The 24869-nt window shown below is 55.0% G+C and overlaps 1 protein-coding gene across 1 annotated transcript; it reads left to right on the forward strand.

Moving 5' to 3' along the window:
• The first annotated feature begins 3061 nt into the window (after nt 1-3061).
• On the forward strand, nt 3062-14187 carry PCGF1 (polycomb group ring finger 1). Its single transcript, XM_028744617.2, has 9 exons — nt 3062-3211; nt 6199-6304; nt 8403-8555; nt 8866-8937; nt 9110-9215; nt 11691-11724; nt 12468-12554; nt 13812-13892; nt 13987-14187. The coding sequence occupies exons 1-9, from the start codon at nt 3116-3118 to the stop codon at nt 14032-14034; spliced, it is 783 nt and encodes a 260-aa protein (XP_028600450.2). The 5' UTR covers nt 3062-3115; the 3' UTR covers nt 14035-14187.
• The last annotated feature ends 10682 nt before the right edge of the window (nt 14188-24869 follow it).

Consider the following 24869-nt stretch of genomic DNA (forward strand, 5'->3'; position numbering starts at 1 on the left):
TGCGGGAGGATAAGGATCCAGAGATCACGCTTTGGGTGGCCAAATTTTGTGCGGCTGCCATAAAACTCAGGGAACAAGCTGTGCTATTATAAAGACTAAGGCCTCAGATGCAAACTCTAGATCATATTTTAGAGACCAAGACCTGAACCGCATTTCTAATGGCTGTCGTATTCGTATTGTTTATTGTTACATTTGATTGTTAATTCAAACTTAATTCTATTGTGTTTTATGTTCGCTTGGTACAGTATGTGAAGCTGGTCTGGGACCGTAATAAATTTCATTTCATTTCAACATGAAATAGAGCATTTAGGGTCGTCCTGAGCCCCGTCACTGTGGAAAGCTCTGCCAGAGGAGATCCAGCCTTCTGTCTCAACCTTGAAGCACCTTCTGAAATCTTCTCTACGCTGCCAGGATTGTAGAGGCAATTAAGAAAACATCGTTCCACAATAGCTGATCTTCTCTTATTTTAAATTAGTATGTGCTTTTTTAAATATAAAGATATTACTGCAAACCACTTTGGTATTTTTTTAAGATAGATACAACTTTTTACTCAATTGTTTGGCCCTTTTTAAATTTGATGCTGTTTTGTCTTTTGTTTTATGGCACTTCGGATGGGCATTTATTTCATACAGCTTTGGGTTGGCATTTGCCCAGAAAGGCAGCCTAAAAAGATGCTTAATTAAATTAAGAAGATTTCCTCGGTGATCTCCAGCGGCTCCATCTTCACATCGGCATGGAGGCTGAAGAGGAAGGTGCCCCCAAGTGTTGCCTTGGAGGGCACTGGAGGCTGGCAAGAGGAAGCCCTGGGTTGGGGGAGAGGGGGGCAGAGAGACTCTGCTTGGGTCTGGCGGGAGGGAGAGGAGCAGCCCCCTCCCCCAGGGCTGAGTTGGGCCAGGGAGTGGGGAGGAGAGATGAGACAGACCCCCTCCCCACGCCCCGTGGCACTGCCAGCTCTGCTGCCTGGAGCCAGGCTAATGGGGCTGATTTGATCAGGGCCGACTAATGCAAAGCAGGAGCGCTGCCTGGCTGGCGGGGGCTCCTTAGCGGGGGGCTGGCTAAGCGCAGCAATCCGGGTCTCAAGTGCCGCCTGGGGAGCCCCCAGCGAGGAGGAGGAGGGCAGAGGCTGCCAGGCCTGAGAGAGAGACGGCTTCAGCAATAGGGTGCCAAGGAGGAGCCAGGGCTTGGCAGATGCCAGGGTGGTCACTAGGCAGGCGGTCCTCAATTCCCAGTGGCACCACGTGCCGGACAAGGCCTCAGCTTCCCTTGTGAGGGCACCCACCACTCAGTGCCAATCTCCCTCTTCAGGATCGCTCAGATGGTCGAGCACGAGACTCTACAGGGGGCGGGTGGGAGTGGAGGACTCCCTGGTCCTGAATGGGGTAACTGTGCCCCTGAAGGACCAGGTGTGCAGCCTGGGAGTCATTTTGGACTCACAGCTGTCCATGGAGGCACAGGTCAATTCTGTGTCCAGGGTGGCTGTTTCCCAGCTCCATCTGGTACGCAGGATGAGACCCTCCCTGCCCACAGACTGTCTCTCCAGAGTGGTGCATGCTCTGCTTATCTCCCACTTGGACTACTGCCATGCGCTCTATGTGGGACTACCTTTGAAAGTGACCCGGAAACTGCAATTAATCCAGAATGCGGCAGCTAGACTGGTGACTGGGAGTGGCTGCCGGGACCACATAACACCGGTCCTGAGAGATCTGCATTGGCTCCCAGTACGTTTCTGAGCACAATTCAAAGTGTTGGTGCTGACCTTGAAAGCCCTAAAGGGTCTCGGCCAGTAGACCTGAAGGAGCATCTCCACCCCCATCGTTCTGCCCGGACACCTAGGTCCAGCTCCGAGGGCCTTCTGGCGGTTCCCTCATCGCGAGAAGCAAAGCTACAGGGAACCAGGCAGAGGGCCTTCTCGGTGGTGGCACCCGCCCTGTGGAATGCCCTCCCATCAGATGTAAAGGCAATAAGGAACTACAGTATCTGACTTTTAAAAGGCATCTGAAGGCAGCCCTGTTTAGGGAAGTTTTTAAAGATTAATGCTGTATTGTGTTTAATATTCGGTTGGGAGCCGCCCAGAGGAAATATTCGGTTGGGAGCCGCCTGGCTGAGGAAACCCAGCCAGGTGGGCGGGGTATAAATAATATATTATTATTATTATTATTATTATTATTATTATTATTACTACTACTACTACTACTACTACTCTTAATCTCATAAGCTTTTGTGTGCATGCACACTTCTTCACTTATACCCAGAACAAACTTAGTTGGTCTCTAAGGTGCTACTAAGGGACGCGGGTGGTGCTGTGGGTTAAACCACAGAGCCTGGGACTTGCCAATCAGAAGGTCGGTGGTTTTGAATCCCCGCAATGACGGGGTGAGCTCCCGTTGCTCAGTCCCTGCTCCTGCCAACCTAGCAGTTCGAAAGCACGTCAAAGTACAAGTAGATAAAGAGGTACCGCTCGGGCGGGAAGGTAAACGGCATTTCCATGCGCTGCTCTGGTTCGCCAGAAGCGGCTTGGTCCTGCTGGCCACATGACCCGGAAGCTGTATGCCAGCTCCCTTGGCCAATAAAGCGAGATGAGCGCCGCAACCCCAGAGTCAGTCACGACTGGACCTAACAGTCAGGGGTCCCTTGACCTTTAAGGTGCTACTGGACAAGTTTTAAATCTATTTAGATGGAACTGAATGTTGGGATCCTTCCTTCCGGGCCTCTCCCCTGGAGCAGCGCGGAACAAGCTGGGGCCTTCTTCGACGGGGCGGCCCTTCGGGGCTCTCCCGCCACCCCCTCTCCTCCGGGCTGGACGCGCCTGGCTCGCGATCTCCCCTGGCCGGAGATCCGCGGCTCCTTCGGGCGGATCCGACGGGGATCCTCGGCTCTCGCCCGCCCGCCCCGTCGAGCCTTGCTGCTGCCGCCCCCTGGTGGCCAGAGCGGGAACTTCGCCCGGCGCAGGAGGGGTTAACGAGGGCGGGGCGAGACTCGCCCCTTCTTTCTCCCGGCCGCCAACTACAACTCCCGGCGTGCCCCGCGCGCTCCCCTCGGCGTGACGCCAGCAGCCGTTGCCGCGGCGACAGGCCCCGCCCCCGGCCAACCCGGAAGTGGGCGAGGCGGCTCCAAGATGGCGTCTCCTCCTCAGGGGGGCCCGATGGCCATCGCGATGCGGCTCCGCAACCAGCTCCAGGCCGTCTACAAGATGGACCCGCTCCGCAACGAGGTGAGGCCCCCGCAGGACCGGGACGGGAAGCGGGGGCCGCGCGGGGGCGCCGGGGGCCGGGGCGCATGCGCAGCAGGGGAGCCGCGGCTGCGTGCGCTGAGGGGGCGGGGAAAGGCGTGGCCCCGCCCCTCGCGCTCAGGGGCGGAGCTAAGGAGAGTCCCCTCGGCTTCTGACCCCCTGATTGGTCGAGGGCGCCGGCTGGAGTTCTGGGGTTGGGCTGGATGACCCCGTGGGGTCCCTTCCCTGTTAAAGGCGCAGGAGCCGCACTCCTGTGGGGGTCATAGGATCCCAGCATGGGAGAGTTGGGAGGGAACCCCGAGGGACATCTAGTCCAGCCCCTTCCTTCTCTCGGGCGCCAACTGCCACCACCAAGCGGGGGGCCTGCGTTTCTGAGGACGTTGCCTTCACCCAGGGCCAGATTTATGTATAGGCTCAACAAGCTCTAGCTTGGGGGCCCACTCTCTTGCGGCCCCCAAAAAATTAATGGGGGAAAAGCCTGGATGTCCATTTCCAAAATATAAGATAAAAAATAAATGAAATACAACCTACCTACAGCAACAGTGTTTTGTGTTGTGTAGGCTCCTGTGATGTAAGTCCTGGGCCCCGCCTACTAGTTTGCTCCCTAAAATATCACTGGTTTGTTCCTTTCTATATATAGGGCACTGACATTCGGCATGGACTGGTTGTATGGTTTTGTTGTTGTTTAGTCGTTTAGTTGTGTCCGCCTCTTCGTGACCCCCTGGACCAGAGCACGCCAGGCCCTCCTGTCTTCCACTGCCTCCCGCAGTTTGGTCAGACTCATGTTTGTAGCTTTGAGACCACTGTCCCACCATCTCGTCCTCCGTCATCCCCTTCTCCTTGTGCCCTCTATCTTTCCCAACATCAGGGTCTTTTCCAGGGAGTCTTCTCTTCTCCTGAGGTGGCCAAAGTCCTGGAGCCTCAGCTTCAGGATCTGTCCTTCCAGTGAGCACTCAGGGCTGATTTCCTTCAGAATGGAGAGGTTGGATCTTCTTGCAGTCCATGGGACTCTCAAGAGTCTCCTCCAGCACCAGAATTCAAAAGCATCCATTCTTCGGTGATCAGCCTTCTTGATGGTCCAGCTCTCACTTCCATACATCACTACTGGGAAAACCAGAGCTTTAACTATTCGGACCTTTTTTGCAAGGTGATGTCTCTGCTTTTGAAGATGCTGTGCAAATGGCTTGAGATGCCTATGAGGTCCATAAATTACCATACAGCATCTATTCAACACAAAAAACAGCAACAATTTGTTGTGGACAAAGGACAGCTGGACATAGAAAGGGCCCATTATCTTCAGGAGCTGAGGGCCTCATAAAATCTAAATCTGGTCCTGCCTTAACCCCATTAGCACCTAAAGCTTTCCACCTTCCTGGCCACCTCAAAGTGTGGCATTATGGGTTGGATGCCGTAAAAAGAGTCTTGTGGCAGATTAGCCACAGACAGATTCACTTCCTACAGATATTTCATTTTGTTTCCTGTTTGTAAATGCCCCCTTCCCCACAAGGAGCTCTTGGTTCTCCCCTCCTCCATTTTACCACAACGACCCTGTGAGTTTTTTGGGTGAGGGGGGACTCGAACCCGGGTCTCCCAAGTCCCAGTCCAACGCTTAACCATTGCACTGCCCTGGCATCTTCAGGGGCTGCCGGACGAAGTGACATTTAGGGACAAAACGTGCTGGTCTTTCAGGTGCCGCAAGGCTTTGTCCTGAGAAGAGCAAGTTGTCGCTGACCCCATTTCTCAGGCAGGCAAACTGAGACTCACCTCAGGCCATTTCCTGGCCAAAGGACAGCTCTTGATTTCAGAGCCGGCTGGGAGGAATCTTTGGCCTCCAGGTGTTGCAGAACTACAACTTCAAGCCAGCCCAGCCAATGGCCAGGAATGGTGGGAGTTGTAGTTTGTTGAGCCAGGCGCCCACTGGAGGGAGAACTGGGCGCTTGAAGCCTCTCATGGCAAAGGCAGGCAAACTGCTCACCTGTCGCCAGGCATCCCTCCCTCTCTCGTAAGTCAGAGGAAGAAAGTCCGTCTTTCCGCAGCGCATAGTTAAACGGTGGAACTCACTGCCACAAGAGGCAGTCCTGGCCACCAGCTTTGAGGGGAGAGGGCTGCTCTTGTGCTCGGATCCTACCCCTTTGGGTCTCCCTGGGAGATGAGGACACCCTGCCTGATGTGGGGACGGTTTAAATGGGCAGAAGGGCACAAGGACAGACATTCTGGGAACAGCATCAAGTCAACCCAATATTCAGAGATTTGGAAAACTAAGGCCCAGGAAGGCTGGCCCAGGAATTGAGGTGGGACACGATCCGCAGGGGCAAAGGGATGTCTTCATTTGGGGAGGCTTGTTCTGTGGCGGGGGGCGGGTCTAAAGGAGAGAGGGAGATTAGACCAAGACTTGAAAAAGAGGCCATGGCAGAGTTTTGAACTCGGGCCTTTTAGATCTGGACTTGGGCACAGGGATAAGAGGGTGGGTCAAGCTGTCCCTTCAGCAGGCTGGTGGGGGCCCCCTGGGACCCGTCTTTCAAACGGGGGGCTAAGGCTTTGAGCAGTGCGCATTGGGGTGGCAATGGAGGGGCAGGACTAGATGACTCTGGGGGTCCCTTCTCAAACAACAATTCTATGGAGAGAGAGATGGTAGAGGAGCAGCTCTCTTGGCCGGCTGGGAGGGAGGGGCTGAGGAGCTCCCCCCCCCCATCTGTCTAATCCAGGGGTCAGCAACCCTTTTCAGCAGGGGGCCGGTCCACTGTCCCTCAGACCTTGTGGGGGGCCGGACTATATTTTGAAGGGAAAAAATGAATTAATTCCTATGCCCCACAAATAACCCAGAGATGCATTTTAAATAAAAGGACACGTTCTGCTCATGTCAAAACACACCGTCCTCAGGCCGGATTGAGAAGGAGATTGGGCTGGATCCGGCCCCCGGGCCTTAGTTTGCCCACCCATGGTCTAACTATGGTCTAACTCCTCCCCAGGAGGAGGTGAGGGTGAAGATGAAGGAGCTGAACGAGCACATTGTCTGCTTCCTTTGCGCCGGGTACTTCATCGATGCCACAACCATCACCGAATGCCTGCACACCTGTGAGTAGCACCAGGGAAAGCGGGGAGGGGGGACCGGGGGGGGCGGAGACATGTTCCTGACCAAAGAGAGGTGTGTTAGTAATAAATAATAATAAATGTTATTTATACCCCGCCCACCCCAGGCAGAGCCAGGCTCAGGGCGGCTAACACCAATAAAATCACAGTAAAACCATAATAGGGGGAAGGGGAAAAAACCCAATTTAAAATACAGGTTAAAATGCAGCCCCAAATGTAGCCGATAAATCAAGACCATAAGGGGAGGGAAATATAAGGGTCAGACTTGAATCCAGACCTAAGGCCTGGTGGAACAGCTCTGTCTTGGAGACCCTGCGAAAAGATGTCAAGTCCCGCAGGGCCCTGGTCTCTTGTGGCAGAGAGTTCCACCAAGTCGGGGCCAGTACTGAAAAGGCCCTGCCCCTAGCTGAGACCAATCTAACCACCTTGCGGCTTTTTCTCATTTGTGGACCTTAAGGTCCTCCACGGGGAAACCCGGAAGGAGCAGCCTTTTGCCGATGAGGGCCACCTTCCCTTGGGAGGAAATCTGCCAGGGGCCACATGCCAGCAGTAGGGGGGCCAGAGCAATGGGGGGGGGGAGGCAGTGGAGGTGGAGGTTGTTGCTCTGAAGTTAAAATCGCCCCACCCCAAACTCCTCCTCTCTCACACGGAAACCGCGAAAGGGGTGCTCCCCCTCCTTGCCTGGAGGGAAACGCTGGAAAGCAGAGATTGGGGGGGGGGGCGCGTGTCTGACATGCACAAGCAGGAAGGGGGGGGATTCCCTTCCAGAGCAGAAGGGACCCCGAGGGTCGTCTGGCCCAAGCGCCATCCCTGGGGGGGGCTCAGACCCCCAACCTTCTGGTTAACAGCCATCCGAGGGTGAGGCCAGTGGTTCCCAAGTAGGTGGGAGGACCCTTGGGTGCTGGGGGGGGGGGTGCTAAGAGACGAGGAGGCAACTGGGGGGGGGGAGATGCTGGGGGTTTAAATAACCGTCAGACTGGTATCACTGGTCCACACATTCATCAGTTTCATTGAATTCATCTAAATAGCTTCAGCTGGATTTTGAAGAAACGTTCAACTAATTGTAACTGTTTTGGGTTTTACTGTATTATCTTGCTTGGTGGGTCTTGCGGATCGCTGTTTTGAAAGACACTTTTCATAGGGTAGGGGGCACTGGGAAGAGCCTGTGGAATCAAGGGGGAGCCCCAGGGCCGTGGCTGGTGGGTGGTAAGGTGGGCCCCCGCCAGGGCCGCAGGCGATCGGTCTCCCTGCAAAATTGGCTAAAATATGTCCATAATATAAACATTGATTGTTGCCTCATTAGAAATGGTTTTAAATAGAGGGTGAATTGAAAGGGTGGAAGGGGGGGTTGGGGGAGAGATGGAAAGAAGAGCTTATTTGACCGTGGCTGGGGGGGGGCGCAATCTGGACAGTTCTGCCAGGGGCGCAAGATCACCCGGCTCGGGGGGGCGGGGGCGGAAAAGTTTGGGAACCTCTGAAGCTGAAAGATCAATGGGGTTTCCTCTCCTGGTCATTCCTGTGGCCGAGAGGGAAAGGGGCTCTGTGCGGAGTATGGGCAGGCCGCCTTTTGGAGCGTTGCCCCGGTGGGACCCCCTCCCAGTAATAATAATAATAATAATAATAATAATAATAATAATAATAATAATAATAATATATTATTTATACCCCGCCCATCTGGCTGGGTTTCCCCAGCCACTCTGGGCGGCTTCCAACAAAGTATTAAAATACAGTGGTCTGTTAAACATTAACAGCTTCCCTAAAGAGGGCTGCCTTCAGATGTCTTCTAAAAGTGGGAGGGCGTTCCACAGGGCGGGCGCCACCACCAGGAAGGCCCTGTTTCCTGCTTGGCAGGGGGTTGGACTCGATGGCCCTTGTGGTCTCTTCCAACTCTATGATTCTATGATTCTATGAATAATGTTCTTATTTCGCTGGGTTCCCTGTAACTTGGCTTCTTGCAATGAGGGAACCACCAGAAGGCCCTCGGCGCTGGACCTGAGTGTCCGGGCTGAACGATGGGGGTGGAGACGCTCCTTCAGGTATACTGGACCGAGGTTCATGGCGCCCCCCCCTCCCTCTCTCCCAGTCTGCAAGAGCTGCATCGTGAAGTACCTGCAGACCAGCAAGTACTGCCCCATGTGCAGCACCAAGATCCACGAGACGCAGCCCCTGCTCAACCTCAAGCTAGACCGCGTCATGCAGGACATCGTCTACAAGCTGGTGCCAGGCCTGCAGGAGAGTAAGTGCGGGGAGGGAGCGGGGGGCCCTTCGGCCTCCTCTGAGCCCCCCCAGGGCAGGCGTCAGGGCAGCAGCCTCTGAGGCGAGGAGGGGCATTGCCTGCTGCCCCTGGTGCCTTGGGGAGGGCCACAAACTTCCGCTTGCAGGGGGGCTCCACCCTGGGAGGGGCCTCTACCTGAGCATAGGAAAGAGACAAGCCCCACCCCATCCTTCTCCCCCCTTTCGGAGGGTCAGTGCAAGCTGGCCGAGATTTGCCCCCTGACTCCAGCGACGGCTGATTCTCTTCTGCCCCCCTCTCCCCCCCCCCACAGGCGAGGAGAAGAGGATCCGTGAGTTCTACCAATCCCGCGGCCTGGAGCGCGTCAGCCAACCCAGCAACGAAGGTGGGGGCGCTTTCTTTTTGACTCCCCCCCTCCGTCCTGCACCAGCAGGGAACTGAGCAAAGGAGCCTGAATTGGGGGGTGGGGGGCAGGTGGAGGAGGGGTGGGTTGCCAGGCCTCCTCTGTGGAAAGGGAGGGGGTGCAGGGGTCCTGACTTCTTCCTCCCCCCCCCCAGACTCGGCCTCTGACCGCGTGGGCCTGCCCTACACCACCTTTGACCACTCGCGGGCTCATTATTACCGCTTTGACGAGCACGTCTTGCTGTGCCTGGAGAAACAGAGGTGAGGATGGCGACGGGGGGGGGATGTGGTCAAGGGGGGGGCCTCTCACAGGCAGACCTTGGGCAGGTTCCAGTCCTCACCCAGCCCTGTCTCCAGTGGTGCAGCTGCTGGGGGGGGGGGCAGAACTGTGCCTTTGCATCTCCAGGCAGTGTCTGTGGGGCAGCGGCAGGAGGGGGTCTCAGGGACGCAGCCAGTGCCGGATTTACGTATAAGCTAAACAAGCCACAGCTTAGGGCCCTACTCTCTTTTTGGGGACCCCCAAAAATTTAAAGGGAAAAAAACTGGATGTACATTTCCAAAATATAAGATATAAAACAAATAAAATGAAACCTACACACAGCAACCGTGTTTTGTGTTGTGTAGGCTCTTGCGATGTAAGTCATGGGCCCCGCCTGCTAGCCTGCTCCTTAAAATGAAAAAAATCGTTTTAAGTTAGAGCTTAATAATTATTTCACTATTAATATACTTCTTAATTGTATTTCACTGTTAATATAACAATTACTTTGATAAAATACATATTTTGTAATGTGCAAATGGCTTGAGATACATCCATCAATGACCATATAGCATCTACCGTATTTGTCACTCCATAAGACACACTTTTCCCCTCCTAAAAAGTAAGGGGAAATGTGTGTGCGTCTTATGGAGCGAATGCAGGCGGGAGGCAGGCAGGAAAGGCCCCCAAGAGCCGCACACACGCTCCACGCGGCTCTTGGGGACTCCCCTCCCCCCCATCAGTGACAGGCTGCCCTTCTCCCTCCTGGGGAAAAGCCTGCAAGCATGCACATACATTCCACGCAGCTCGTGAAAGGGAGCGCTGAGCAGAGCCTGGGATGCATACAGGCTCTGCTCAGCGCTCCCTTTAAAAAAAAATTTTTTTCTTGCATTCCCCCTCTAAAAACTAGGTGCCTCTTATGGTCAGGTGCGTCTTATGGAGTGAAAAATACGGTATTCAACACAAAAAACTGTGACAATTTGTTACGGGACAAAGGACAGCTGGACATATAAAGGGCCCCGTTACCTTCAGGAGCTGAGGGCCTCATCCAACCTCAATCGGGCCCTGGACATAGCACTGGACTGGCTTGCAGGGTCCCAGGGAAACTTGAGGCAGCGGGATGGGGGGGGCAGTGAAAGTTTGCCTTCCCTGCAGTGCGTGGCTTGACTCGCTTGCTTGAGTTACCCAGAGTTGCCGACTCCACAGGCCCCTCCATGGCTGGGGGGGGCCTCTGGGCTGCAAGGGGGAGTTTGCCACCTGCCTGTTGGCCTCCTTTGAAGGGCAGCCGTCCAGTGAGCCTCCCGGCCGAGTGGGCATGCCGCCCCCCAGCCCTGCCTGGTCTTCAGCTCAAGGCTCTTGTGGCTGCTGGGGGGGGGGGGGCGCTTTCCCACTGGGTGGGGTTGCAAGAGGTGGGCGGTGGGTCTTCCTAGCTCCTGGCTTCTTGTGCCCCTCTAGAGGTGAGCCCCCAGTGCCCCACAGGTCGCCTGCCAGTGGGGGGGACTCTTCCCTCTCCCTCCTCCAGGGCAGGCTGCGGTGCCCCAGCGTAGCACTAGGAGGCGCTCTGGCGCTTCCTCCACAACCAAGGCAAGGAGGCACCGGTTTTTCTGAGGGGGGGGCGCAGAGCAAGAGCCAGGCCCCTTGGGAAAAGGCAGGGGCTCTTCTCCAGCCGGGGGGGGGGGGCGCCCAGGAAAGGAGGGCGTCAAAAATGTTTGGGCAACACCATGACCATATACCTACGTAATAGACAATCTTTATAGAATTCTTTCAAACAATAGCAAGTTCAAAATGAAATCTCAGACTCAAAAGTTTCTGAAAGAATATAGAATTGTTTCATAAACCCATCTTATTTCGAATGAATATATGTGAGTGAAAATATCAACTGCTGTGGAGCAGTGCTCATGTGACGACATCATTACAGTGACTGCATTATCACACGAAACAATTCCATATTCTCCCACCACACAGACAAAGATCTACGAAACAGCAGTCAATATCCGGAATCTCTGTTCAGGGTTGGACATTATATTTGCTGAATGCACATAGCTTCACTGCTCATCTTTCATCAAAGTTTGGTACCTCGCTTCATTTAAAGATTTTCAGAACTTTGAGACTAAGATTTCATTTTGAACTTGTTATTGTTTGAATGAATTCTATAAAGATTGTCTATTACGTAGGTATTTGGTCATCGTGTTGCCCAAACATGGTTGACGTTCTCTTTTGCAATGCAGGGGTTGGTCAGGAAAGGAGGGCGGCAGCTCCTGCCCTCAGTATGGTTTCCTCTCTCTTCCCCACTTCCTGTGGGGAGGAGGAAGGGGTCTTGTGTGTCGCCCCCTTTGCACACCCCCTGGTGGGGCAGAGAGCATGGAGAGGCCTTGCTGGCGTGGCTCTCATTCCATTTCTTTCTTTCTTTCTTTCTTTCTTTCTTTCTTTCTTTCTTTCTTTCTTTCTTTCTTTCTTTCTTTCCTTCCTTCCTTCCGCAGTTCCGGGAAAGAGAAGAACAAGCACATCCTGCAGGTGAGGAGGCCGGGACGTGGGGGGGGGGGCTCTGACTGCGGCACAAGGGGGCCTAGAGACCTGGCCAGGTGGGAGAAGAGCCCCCTCTGGCCGCCCAGCCCCACTCCGACTCTCCCATCTCCCCCTCAGCCAAGGCCGTCTTTGGCATATGCGCCACGGGGTGCAAAGATCTGCCTGGCGCCCTCAAATTTACTTTAGCCGCCCCCAGATTTTTTTAAGGGGGGGAGAACTCAAAGTTGTTGACTTTTTGGGGGGCAGGAAAATCACTCACCTGTAGTGACGACACAGCGGAAATGACTGCTTTTGTTTCCTGACTCATTGGGAATATTTGGCGCTACGGAGTATTGGGGGGGGGGACGGGACACTTTTGCTGTAATGCTTTTCCCTGCTGCCAATCGAGAGGGACTGGTATATATTTGGCATGCTCCCCAGAATTTGGCGCCCGGGTGCACCGCACCCCTTGCACCCCCAGGTAAAGATGGCCCTGCCCTCAGCGCCCCCCCCCCCGTGACCCTGCAGTGAGAGGCTGGCAGCTGATGGCCAGAGCTTGGGGGGGGGCTCCCCACCCGGGCACTCGCACATGCCCTCCCTCCTCTTGGCACCGTCTCTGCCATTCCTTGAGATGGAGACCTGGGGGGGGGTGTGAGAGAAAACACCCCCACGGTGGAGAGGAGGGGGCTCCCTCTGTCCTTCCCAGCTGCCTCTCCCTTCACCCCCATCTCAATTTTCCTTCCCTCCCCCAGCACAAATACGTTCGCTGCTCGGTACGGGCCCAGGTCCGCCACCTCCGCCGGGTTCTGTGCTGCCGATTAGAGCTGGCGCTACAACATGTGAGTAAGGGTTGGGGAGGGGTTGCCAGTCTGACTCCTGCAGGCTGCAAAGACCTTTGTTGCTGATCCTGGGCAGGTGCTCCAACGCTGAGCTTCACCCCCCCCCCCCAAAAAAAACCAGTCAACCTCTCTCTTTAAAAAATTAAATAAATTTTAATTTCAAATTTTATAATCACAATAATTCATAAATTCAATGTTTTTCCAATCAATCACAAAACAACAATGAACAATATAGATTTCCTCCCACCCCTCCCCTGGATTCCAATCTTTTCCCACAAAATTTAAATCTCATTTTATCTCCAAATTCTTTGTTTTTCCCTCTTGTTTATCTTAATTTCCAATTATTGGCTTACATGAATGTTACATCAAGCCTGCTAACGTTTTAATATATTTACAGCAGACTTCTAAATAATCTATAAATCTCTTCCATTCCTCCTCAAAAAATTTCTCATCCTGATCTCGGGATCCTCGCAGTCATTTTTGCCATTTCAGCATAGTCCCTCCTCTTAATTATCCATTCTTCTTTTGTTGGTATCTTCTCCTGTTTCCAATTCTGGGCTGGCAACATCCTTGTGGCTGTTGCCGCATACATAAATAACCTTTTTAGGTCCCTAGCTCTTCCCTCCCCTGTTAATCCAAGTAAAAAGGCCTCTGGTTTTTTGGGGGGGAAGGTATCATAAACCTTTTTTTCAATTCATTATATATCATTTCCCAGAAGTCTTTTCCTTTTCTACAGGACCACCAAAAAACGGTCAACTTCTCATCTTCCTTGGAAGACAGTTCTGGGGCAAAAGGTTCAGGAACCCCCTAAGTGATTTATGTGAGGTGTGGGGTGTGGCCCCATTGCATTCCCCTCCCCGAACACTGAGGAATTGCTCCCTGTGGCTGTTAGGAGGCAGCAGCCGGGGGTCAGGAAATATGTGGCTGAGGGTTGGGCTGGATGACCCTTTGGGTCCCTTTCAGCTCTGGAACCCCAAGATTCTGAAATCAGCATTGCCTGGTCTCTGCAAGCAGCACACAGCAGAAGGTGGCCGGGGGGTGGCTCTCTTGATTTAGTGTGGGGCCACCCCCACGGCAGCTGTTTTGTGACTGCCCCCTCTCAAAATCTGAAATGCGAAAAGGTTGGCAGCCCCTGGGGGGGATGGGTGGGCAAGTGGTCTCCCTCCGAGGAAACGGGAAGGCGAGCCCCGCGCTCAGGTGTGGGGAGGCAGCCGGGGGTCCACCTGGCAGGTGCTGACGGGACTCCGCCCCCTCCAGGTGCAGATCCTCTTCAACAACGAGGTGCTCCCCGACCACATGACCCTGAAGCAGCTCTGGCTTTCTCGCTGGTTTGGCAAGGTACCTGGGGCCTGGGGCCTGGGGGGTGGGTTGTGGGGGTGACCCCCCCTCTCCCCGGAAAATCAGAGACACTCACCCTCTCTTCCCTTTGCAGCCGGCGCCTCTGCTGCTCAACTACAGCGTGAAGGAGAAGAGGAGGTAGGGGGGGCCGTCGGACGGGCTGCAGCCCCAGCATCGTCGTCCCCCCACCTGCCACCCCCCCCCCCGCCTGCCCTCCCTCCCGCCTTTTAACTTAAGCCCTGCCTTCTCTTCGATACGAGTCTATTTTTTGGAATAAAAGCGCTGAAAAACCGCACGCCCCTTTGGTCCCTCCTGCCAGAGCTGAGCAGTGTTTTCCTGGGAGAGCAGGAAATAATATTCTCATGTTGTCCTCATCTGCCCCCCCCCCCCAACAGTGGGAATTGGGCAGGAAGGGGGGGTCTCCTAGCGCCACTCAGAGAAGACGCAGTTCTCAGATCAGCCAGTGGGTGGCAGCGACGCTCCCGTTTTCAGCCTTTGGTGTGGGGGGGGGCTTGAGGTTGGAATCCCTGCAGGGAGGGAGGGGGGAGGGAGGAGGGAGCCCAGCCCACCCCCCCTCCCCATTCCTGTGCAGTGATTTAATGCACCGCCAGCTCAGGCGCGTTTACCAAGCGGCAGTTGCTGCGCTGGCTATGGAGATTAATCTCCGTCAGCCCCCCCTCTCTCCCCCCCCTTTGGGTGTCAGGATTCCAATGAGGAGTGATGAGCAAATAATGATCCCCATTCCAGCCCCCCCCTTCTCCCTCCGCCAGAGATAATGGGCGATAATGCAGTCATGAGCTCCTGATTGCTTGGGGGGGGGGGAGACGGGCGCCCCCCTGGCTCACAGCCAATTAGGAGCTGTTGTTGCGGCCAATGGGGGTGGCCATCTGGGCAGCTGTCAGAAAACGGGAGGGGGGAGGGCGTGTAGCAAGATCCCCGCCTGGAGTCCTTGGGATTTCTGGGGAGGGGCCCCTCCGTGAAGATGCAGCCTGGGCTGTGAACCAGCCCCCCCCCCCCGCCTGCCCTCTTTGATTCCTGGAAATGTAACAGGTGCCCCTGAGCTCTGGCCTCAGGCCCACAGCTGGAGCCGGCTCTCAAAGTGGGGGGGCTCCATCCCCTCCCTCCATGCCGACTCCATCGCCAATTCCTCTTGGCCCTGCAGAGTTTTCGGCAATCGTCTTCCTCCAGAGCAAGCCTGTCCCTCTTCATTTATTCATTGCGTTTATATCCCAGCCTTCCCTCCCAGGGCTCCCCTCTTTTCATCCCCACAGCCGTCCTGCGAGGGGGGCCTGGCCGAGGCAGCAGGGAATGGCCCCCAAGGTGATGCCCAGTGAGCTTCGTGGCCGAGGGAGGATTTGAACCCGAGTCCTTTCCGGGTCCTGGCCCAACATGGACCGCTCTGCCATGCTTGCCTTCCCCTGGCGGGAGTCGTTTTCCAGTTATGGTGGGAAGAGAAAGATTTGAGGAGGAGGAGCGAGGTCTCCGGGGTTCAGGCTCCAGCCTTCAACGCCTGTCTTGGCCATCTCTGTGGTCCAGGGGGCCCTCGGATGGACAGTGGCAGAGCCCACCCTCTCCTGGGGGCTCCACTTCCCTTCTCAGGGATTGCACAGTCCTGGGGGGCAGGATTCCTGCCGGCTGTGGTGGTTCTTCTCCTCCAGCCTTGAATTTGGGAGCCTTCGGGATCTAAGCTCCATCCGGCTCTTGGGGCAGCAGATCAGACCTGGTCCCTCTCCCCTCTTGTGGTTTCTGGCACCTGCTGTTCAGAAGCATCGCTGCCTCCAGGTGTGGAGCCCTGTCCCAAATAAAGGTGTTTCATCTTCTTCTGAAGCCATCCCTGCCTCCTGTGGGAGGGAGTTCCGTAGGCCAGCTGCTTCAGATGGCCAGTTCTTTTATTCAGGAGGCCTTCATCCCGCGGAGCCAAGCCCTGCAAGCTTGCAGCCCCCTCCCCATTTCCGCTTCCCATGCCTTCTCCACTGGCTCACCAGGATCCTTCCATTGTGATTCCTGCATTTCTGGGGGTTGGACTAGATGACCACGGGGTCCCTTCCCACTCTGCAGTCCTGTGATTCTGTGGCACCGGGGTCTCGGCAGATGAGACCCCCTTTGGTTTCAGTGGCTGCTGCCTTTTCTGCCCCACATCTTTCCTGGGGGTCTCCCAGTTCCTTCCTGCTGTTCTCCAGGGCATTTTCATGTATATAAATTTTTATTAGTTTTTTAACATATCATTTTCAACAGTAATTAAACATACTTTTACATCTTACTCAATTTTTTGGACTTCCATCAATCCTGTCTGAAAATTTTCCAGTCTAATTTTCCCTGTTACATCTCAAACTCATAACCAATATCTCTATCTTTTCCTACTTTGTAACACTTCGTATATTTCTCCTTACAAAACTTATTGTCGTCCTACTAGCGTAATTTGTTGATTACAGTTGCTCTTCAAATAATTCATATACTTCTTCCAATCTTCTGTGAATCTCTGGTCCTGCAGGTTTCGAATCCTTCCTGTCATTTTGTCCAATTCTGCAGAGTCCATTAATTTCGTCTGCCATTCTTCATTCATCAGAATTTCTTCTTGTTTCCATCTCCGGGGCTTTTTCAGCCTGCCATCCTCTTTGCTGATTTAGTGTCGGCCCAGCTCAGGTTGCCCACAGCGCCACACGGCCCACACTCCATGCCCTTCCCTGCGCTGAGACAAGCAACTCTCCTTTCTGCAGCCCCAGAGCCTCTCTGGAGGTATCCCCCGGGCCAATTTATTGCGTACCCATAAATATCTTCCTTCCCGACGCCATCACAAGGTTTTCCATTCTCCTGCAGGTCCCACCTGGCGTTGGTCCTTGCCAAACTCCAGCCCAGCAAAATGTAGGTGCCTCTGGGTGTTTTGCAGCCCATTCCTGCTTTCTGTCACCTGCAGATTTCGCGTACCCCTTCTCTGCTGTCACTGGATCTGGCCTTGACCTTGCAAAACCCTTTGGTGGCCTCTCTCCCTTTTTGACAGCTTAGCAGGATATCAAGAGAGGAGCTCCCAACTCGGATCCGAACAGCTCTCCTCTGTTTCTGGGCTCCCCTTTGCGGACCAAACGTGCAGGGGTGGCGTCTCCCAAGTAGGGCTTGGCTTGTGCTGCGGGCCTGATCCATTCTGGCGGCCGCAGGGGATTCTAGGAGAAGCAGGCCACCGCCTGGCAGCAGGTCACCAAGAAGACAACGATGAAGACGCTCTTGTGTTCGAGTTTGCCCCTCCTTCCACATTATGAAAGTCCCTTGGTTCTCTTCGAGCTCCATGCCACCAGCTTGCTTTCCTGCGTTTGGGGGGCAGGTCCACTTCTCCGCCCCCCCCAGGCCCACCTAGAGCTGTAGCGTTTGTCTTCTCCAGGCTAAACCTGCCCCTTCTGGAGTTCTGCCACCCTCGCCGCCTCCTGGGTCTCTCCTCGCCTTGGCTTTGTCTGGCTGTTTCCTCCCCAAGTGAAATGATTTACAGGGCACTGGCTGGTAGTTAACCCTCCTCTTGCCCTGCGCTTAACCCCTGAGCAAGGGCTGCTGCTGCTGACCCTGAGCCCCCCCCCCTAACGCCCCAGCCGGGGAGGGAGAGGGGAGATCGGGTTACCCTGGGCTGGCCCTTCCCACCAAGACCAGCTGTTGGCGATTTCTCACCCGTCTGGCAGCATCAGGGAGATGGGCCGGGGTCACGCCGCCCCCTACCCCTGTTTGGAAGACCCGGGCCTTGCTAAGTACCTGGTGAAACGCAGGTCGGAGGGTCAGGGATCAAAACCACCAGGCTGCAGGACCCAGGGCCAGCGCTAAGTACTTGCAAGGATGGGCTCAGCTGTCCCTTGCTAATCCCCACGACTCAAAATGAGCTGGCGCTGAGAGAACTTGCAAAGGCAGCAGGGTCCTTGAAAGGGGAGGCTGCTGCCGCCTCATTGTGCCCATTTTACAGACATTGCGAAACATCCGCTCCAAAAAAGAAAAATTCTCCAGACGTTAAGCCTTTGGGCCAGGCCTGGGGGGTTTTGTCAGCCCGTGAGCGGCTTCCAGAGTTTCTCTTTGCCCTCCCCTCCATTGTTTACACCAACTATTGGGGTGCTCCACATCTGAGTGGAGAAACGAAGAACATCAGGAGAGCCTGGCGGCTGGATCAGGCCCATGGCCCATCTAGTCCCGATGCCCCCAAAGGGAAGCCCAGAACAAGCAGCCAGCAGTCTCTCCTCCTGGGCTTTCCAGTAGCCTTGCTGCCTCTGACTCTGGAGGCAGAGCCGAGCCGTCCTGGCTAGAAACTTTAATTTAGAGTCTCCTCCATGAATTTGTCCAGTTCTCTCTTGAAGCCGTCCAACTTGGTGGCAGCGAGTTCCAAAGTTTCGCTTTCGCTGCGCCCATTTCCTTGATGAGGTGGAGAGCCAAGAAGGGGAGGGATGGAGGTGGGGAAGAGGTCCTCTTCCCACAGCCCCTCCCAGAGTCCAGAAACCAACTTGGCCTTTCTTAGGAGTTGGGGAAGGGGTTGCCCAGCTGACATTCAGGAAGCCAGAAGCAGCTTCCCATCAGAATTCATCCAGCTTCTTTAAGGTGGTTGGAGGGACCCTCCAAGCCCATGTTGAATTTTGACACACCCCCTTTGTTGCCATTGCTTTTATTGCTGTGGTGAGGGAAATGCACTCTGCACGTGCCCAGGAGTCCCCCCGCTTTTCATTCCCAGCACAGTTGAGAATTCTTCCCTGAGACCTTTTACTCTGCAGGAGAAAGCAGCTTTTATGGAACATGACTAATGGAGGGAGGGATGGTGGAGGAGACGAGAGGCGTGGAAGCGCTTTGATATCGCCCCCTCCCTGGTCATGCTCTGGGCACTGCTAATGGCCGCAGGCTCCAAACTGCAGGGAGGGGGAAACCCGAGCCCCCCTCCCCCTCCCCCCTGCAAGCAGTTAATGGGGGGGGGAGCTCAAGTTCCTGAGTTGCAGCAAAGTGGGTTGGGCTGGCCGTGAGGAAGAGGCCCCTGGACTCTCTGCAACACACACACAGTCAGTGTCTGGTGCGCACTCTCCCCTCTAACCACCCACCAGACCTGCTGCTTCTTCCCGGAGCGCCAGGCTGCCTCTGAGCGCCACCTAGACAAGACTCAGCTCAGTGGGAGGCTGGGACTCTGGAACTCACTGCCACAAGAAGGCTGGGAGTGTGCAAGGGCCAGAGCACCGAGGCTCCTTCCCCAGCCGCAGCCGCCTGGAGCTGTCCCAGACTAGATGCGCAAGGGGGCCAGCCTAGGATAACAGAATTGCAGTGTTTCCCAAGGGTCTGCTAGTTCGGGCCTGGCAGGAGGCAGCTTCCTCTGTCCCAGCCAAGGGGGCTGTGAGGAGGGTTTGCCTCTGGAAAGCAAAGGGGCAGCAAGGAGTGCGGCCAGGACAGGCCCTCCAGCCCCATGGCATCCCTCATAGCATCAGTGGGTCCTTGACTCCCAGCTTGTGTGAAGGACAGGCTCTAAGTACAGTGGTACCTTGGTTCTCAAACTTAATCCATTCTGGAAATCCCTTCCAGACTTTTTAAAACAACCGCTAAAGTAGCAACTGAACATGAATCGCTGAGCCCTGCTCAGAATGGAAGTGTGGCCCTCAAATCGGAAGCGTAGCACTCAAAAGGGAGCATGTTCGGCTTCCAAAAAAAGTTCGTAAACCGGAACACTTACTTCAGGTTTGGAGTGTTTGAGTTCCCAGGTGTTTGAGAAGCAAGGTACCATCTCTTGCTGGCTTTTTCTCTGGGGGGGGGGAGAGATTTCTGTCCCCTGCCTTGGGGCAGCTGCTGCTGCCTTGGCTGGGTGGCCTGGAGATTTGTATGCCGCTGGCTGGACTCAGCTGGCTCCTCCCAGGTTCCGCAGGTGCTCCAGGGCACTTTTGCTGCCCTTCCTGCTTGGACGCCAATTGTGCCCCCCCTCCTTGCACCGCTCCCCCCTCCCCCCACAGAGCGCTGCTCCTGCCATATGGCTGTCAGAGCGGGAATGAGCTGTCAGCGCAGGCAGAAGAGAGGCTCCCGCATAACGAGCTCACGGGAGACGAAGCTAATGAGAAAAATCCAAAGGCAATTTTGCAGCCGCTGGTGCCCGATTGGCATTAAGCGACTGCACAGCCAGATCCGCTCACACAGACACACACACTCACCCAGGGGAGGGGAGCCTGTCAACTTGCCTGACTCGGTCTGGCCCAGGCATGGCTGGCTGCGCAGGGAGAGGGAGCCAAGCCTAAGGGGCCTCTGTGAGCGGGGGGGGGGGGGGACGTCCAGCGTCCACACTGGGCTAGCTGGCTGGGCCTTAAGGCTCAGGATTCCTTACCTGTCAGTGCAACACAGAAAGGCCTTCTCCACACAGCGCAGAGTTAAACTGCGGAACTCCCTCCCACTGGAGGCAGCGATGGCCACCAAGCTAGATTGCTCGGAAAGAAGGTTTGGCAAATTCAGGGAGGAGGAGAGAGCTATCAGAGGCCGCCAGCAGCCACGATGGCTCTGTCCTCCCTCTGCCGTCTGAGGCTGCTTCTGAATACCAGTTGCTGGCGGGGAAATGTTGCACCTGTGTGCGAATCCTGCTTGCGGGCTTCTTCCCATCGGGGCATCTGGTTGACCGCATGAGAACAGGATGCTGGCCTGGAAGGGCCATTGGCCTGATCCAGCAGCACTGATGTTCTTAATGCTGACTGGGCCCAGGCACCTGTGACCTCAGCCCTGGACACCTGGCAAAATAAGTCAGGCTGTTCCTGAGCATGCGCAGAATGCTGCTTCTTTAAGATGGAGTCACTGCGGCCAGCCTTGTCTTAGGGCAGAGGTCCTGCTTGAGGGCTGCGTCAGCTTCAAGCCGCTGGCTCTCCATTTCCAGTGAGGGGGGGGCCCGTCCGTGAATCATTCCGCGGCGCTCCCCACTTTCCCAGCCCTCTCAGGGGAGCCAGGCGCTGCGAGGACGGGAAGCGCCAAGTGTTGGGCTTCCTGCCCGCTTCCAGGATGCCGCCAGTCACGAATGTTGGCACAGCACCACCCCCTCGGCCCCTGCCCATTGTTCCTTCATGTCCAGACTGCAGAGAAGGCCTGAGATGGCCTGGAGGGTGGGGGCAGCCCCTGCCCCAGGACCTGGGAATAGGGCAGGGCTGGCGGGGGGGAGACGGGATGCATCCTGCCTGGGCTTCAGCATCCACAGCCCAGAGCAACGTGGGCTCTGTCACAGAGAGAGAAGACACAGCGCAAGGGGACTGGGGGTGCTGGTTACAGGGGGGGGGGCAGATGATGCATCACACCAGGCATCCAATGTCACACTCACACTAGAACTCGTGGACGTCCAGGGAAGGTGACCAGTGGAAGATTCAGAACACCTTGCTTTTTTAGGGCCCACTTTCGGCAGCTGCCTAGGATAATGAAAACTTAGAGGAAAAGCAAATTACAAGGATCCTGAAAACTATCCACAAGTCCCAACCCCTCGCCTGGCGCCTTTTCCATGAACTGACCTTTCACAGGGTTGGCCCCGAGTCCTGAGCTATCTGGTTTCCTCCCCAGCCCTTCGGCACTCGCCCTTCCCTATTCTGTATTCTGTGGGTGCTTCCTTTCCACTCTGCCGTGTCCCCCTAGCTCCTGCTAGGTAGGCTATCCCTCCTGGCAACCTCCTACCTATCGTTGCAAACTTAAGAAAGGGACCCTACTGGACACCCGCGCAGTGCAGTGCGGTGCCAGCTCAGGCGACCCCTGGATAGGGTAGCAAGACAGTCCTTCCAGCCCCTTGCTTTCAATAGGACACCCGTTTGCAGAGAGGTGGGTTTTTAAGCCGGTCCTCTCCGTCTTATTTTCGGGCTCTCAGTTGGTGCGGCTGGTTGGAGGGTTAAGAGAAAGGGAAAGAGCTCAGAGCTCCCCTCTCGAGTTGAGCAGTGGTCCAAGGTCTTTCTCACAATCTGGACCAAGAGAAAGGTAAGGAAGAACGATAGATAAGAGGGCAGAGAATCCAGTTGCCAGGAGTCACCACCCCATTCCCACCAGTGCACGTAACAACAGGAAAGAAAGCCCTTCATGTAATGCAGAGTTAATCTATGGAACTCATTTATGCAGGAAGCAGTGATGGCCACTGTCTTGGATGGCTTTGAATGAGGGTTAAATTACATTCATGGGGAGGAAAAGGCTCGGCCTCCACAGAGAGGCAGAGGTGCTTTTGAATCCCAGAGCAGGAAAGCGCAGGAGGAGAGAGATGCTCAGGGTGGCCACTGAGACCACATAACACCAGTCCTGAAAGACCTACATTGGCTCCCAGTACATTTCTCAGCACAATTCAAAGTGATGGTGCTGACCTTTAAAGCCCTAAACGGCCTCGGTCCAGTATACCTAAATGAGCATCTCCACCCCCATCGTTCAGCTCGGACACCGGGGTCCATCTCCCAAGGGCCTTCTGGCGGTTCCCTCCCTGTGAGAAGTGAAGTTACAGGGAACCAGGCAGAGGGCCTTATTGGTGGTGGCACCCGCCCTGTGGAACGCTCTCCCATCAGATGTCAAAGAAATAAACAACTATCCGGCTTTTAGAAGGCAGCCCTGTTTAGGAAAGTTTTTAATGTTTGATGTTTTATCGTGCTTTTGATATTCTGTTATAAATAATATAACAGAATAATAATATAATATAAACAACAACAACAACAACAACAACATGTTATGGTTGTGCTTCCGGGTTTCCCAGAAGGAGCATCTGCTTGGCCCCTGTGAGAACAGGATGCTGGGCTAGACTGGCCCCCTTTGGCCTGATCCAGCAGCGCCTTCTCACGCTCCTATCTCTGTCCTTTGAAGTTCAGAGACCCGCAATACCGTCTGCATGGGTGCATGTGGCCAAACCACTGCTTGGGTGTCCGACAGCTGCCTTTTGACAGGAGTTGCCACTTTTGCACATGGCAGCACCTTGCCAGCCCAGGAGGAGGAGGAGGAGGAGGAAGGCAGAAGAGGACAGAGGCTCCAGCCGGCCGCTTCCTCCCAGGGGCTGGGCTGCGATTCCTGCTGGAGGCAAGAGGCTAACTCAGCAGTTCCCTGGCCAAGTCGTCTGGGCCTGGCTGGGCCAGAGGCGGAGAAGGAAGCAGAGATCTGGCGGAGGAAGAAGCCCCGTCTTCCGTCGTTGGAGCTATTCTTGGCAGGAAAGTCTGTCTGCATCCTTGCTGGCTCCTCTCCCACTTATGGGGAGGGAGTGGGGCGACTGAGGCAGAGAGGGCCCAACTGCTTGGACTTGGTGCAGCCCTCCTGCACCCCCCATTCCACCTGAGATAATGCACCCCTTTCCAGGTACTGGTGGAATCAACATTTTGGGCCCTGGAGTAGGATGGACATAAGAACATGAGAAGAGCCTGCTGTCTTCTTCTCTGGCGATCCCTCGTAGCTGAGTAAGATGGTCTTCCATGAACACAGTCTTAACAGTGAGTCCGTAAGTGACTGTGGAGGCCAGTTCTGGATCCACATGCCCTTCCATAGTGGGGACATTGGTTTCTGGGCGGGAGTTGATCACGGTGTGGATTTGCCAAGTGTGCCTTCTTCTTAGCACGTTTCTCCCTTGCGTCCTGAGTTCGAGTGTCTTCAAAGCCCAGGACACCTTTGGTCAAGGCTGTTCTCCAACTGGAGCGCTCGCAGGCCAGTGTTTCCCAGTTGTCGGTGTTTATACTACATTTTTTTCAGATATGCCTTGAAAGAGTCTTTAAACCTCTTTTGTTGACCACCAGCATTACGCTTTCCATTTTTAAGTTCAGAATAGAGCAGTTGCTTTGGAAGACGAGAATCAGGCTCCCCAACAACATGACCAGTCCAGCGAAGTTGATGTTGAAGAACCATTGCTTCAACACTGGTGATCTTTGCTTCTTCCAGTACACTGATATTAGTTCGCCTATCTTCCCAGGTGATGTATAATTTTTTTCGGAAACACTGTTGATGGAATCTTTTGAGGAGTTGGAGATGGCGTTTATAAGTGGTCCATGTTTCACAAGCATACAGTCAGGTTGGTAGTACAATACCTTGTAAACAAGCATTTTGGTTTCCCTGCGAATGTCCCAGTCCTCAAACACTCTGCACTTCAACTGGGAGAAAGCCGCACTCGCAGAGCTCAGGTGATGCTGGATTTTGGCATCAATGTCGGCCCTTGTGGAAAGATAACTGCCCAGGTAGGAGAAGTGATCGACATTTTCCAATGTTGCACCATTGAGTCGGATTTGCGGCGCTGTATCTGCCCAATGGCTCATCTAGTCCAGCATTCTGTTCTCCCAGTGGACAACCATATGCCCCCATGGCCAAAATCAGGATTCGAACACAAGAGCAACTCTCCTGTCCTGTGACTTCCTGCCACTGGCATTCAGAAGCATTGCTGCCTCCGACTCTGGAGGCAGAGCAGGGATCACAGGGGCAACAGATCCCAGTGTTGATCTTTATTCCCTGCTTGTTCCTGATGTAGATCTTCGCTCACCCCTTCTTCCCTGGCGGGGAGCAGGGAACCGTTTCGTGGTTTGCCAAAAGGTCTTCCAGAAACCGAGGAAGAGGAAGTAAAGGAAAGGGCTTCTCCTGCAATGGGAGTCAGGGGGTTCTGTCCCTGCCAGTTGACATGCCGCCATTTAGGGGCTTCCCCATAGCCTGCGAATGGTCAATAGCCCCACTTTGCCCCCCATCCCAGTGGGGAGACGCAGGGCTGGCTTAAGCATATGCAGCACTGGGGTGCAAAGATCCACCTGGCGCCCCCCCCCCCCAGTTGCCCAGTCCCAGCCACAGGTGGGCAGAGCTGGCCGGACGCCTCAGCATCTCACTGGCTTGGTCGCCCCCGAACTCGCAGCACAGAGCCGCCCACAGCAGAAGACCCCCTGTGGCACTCCAACTGACAGGCAGGCTCTTCCCCGGCACCGGACTCTCAGCCTGGCACCCCTGAGAGCCCGGCGCCTGAGTGCCTCGCACCCCCAGCGCCTATGGGTAAGACGGCCCTGGGCAGAGGCATTGCCGCCCAGTTCTCTAGGGGGCTGGAATTGT

Source organism: Podarcis muralis, chromosome 9, assembly GCF_964188315.1.
Source record: "Podarcis muralis chromosome 9, rPodMur119.hap1.1, whole genome shotgun sequence".
Lineage (NCBI taxonomy): Eukaryota > Metazoa > Chordata > Lepidosauria > Squamata > Lacertidae > Podarcis > Podarcis muralis.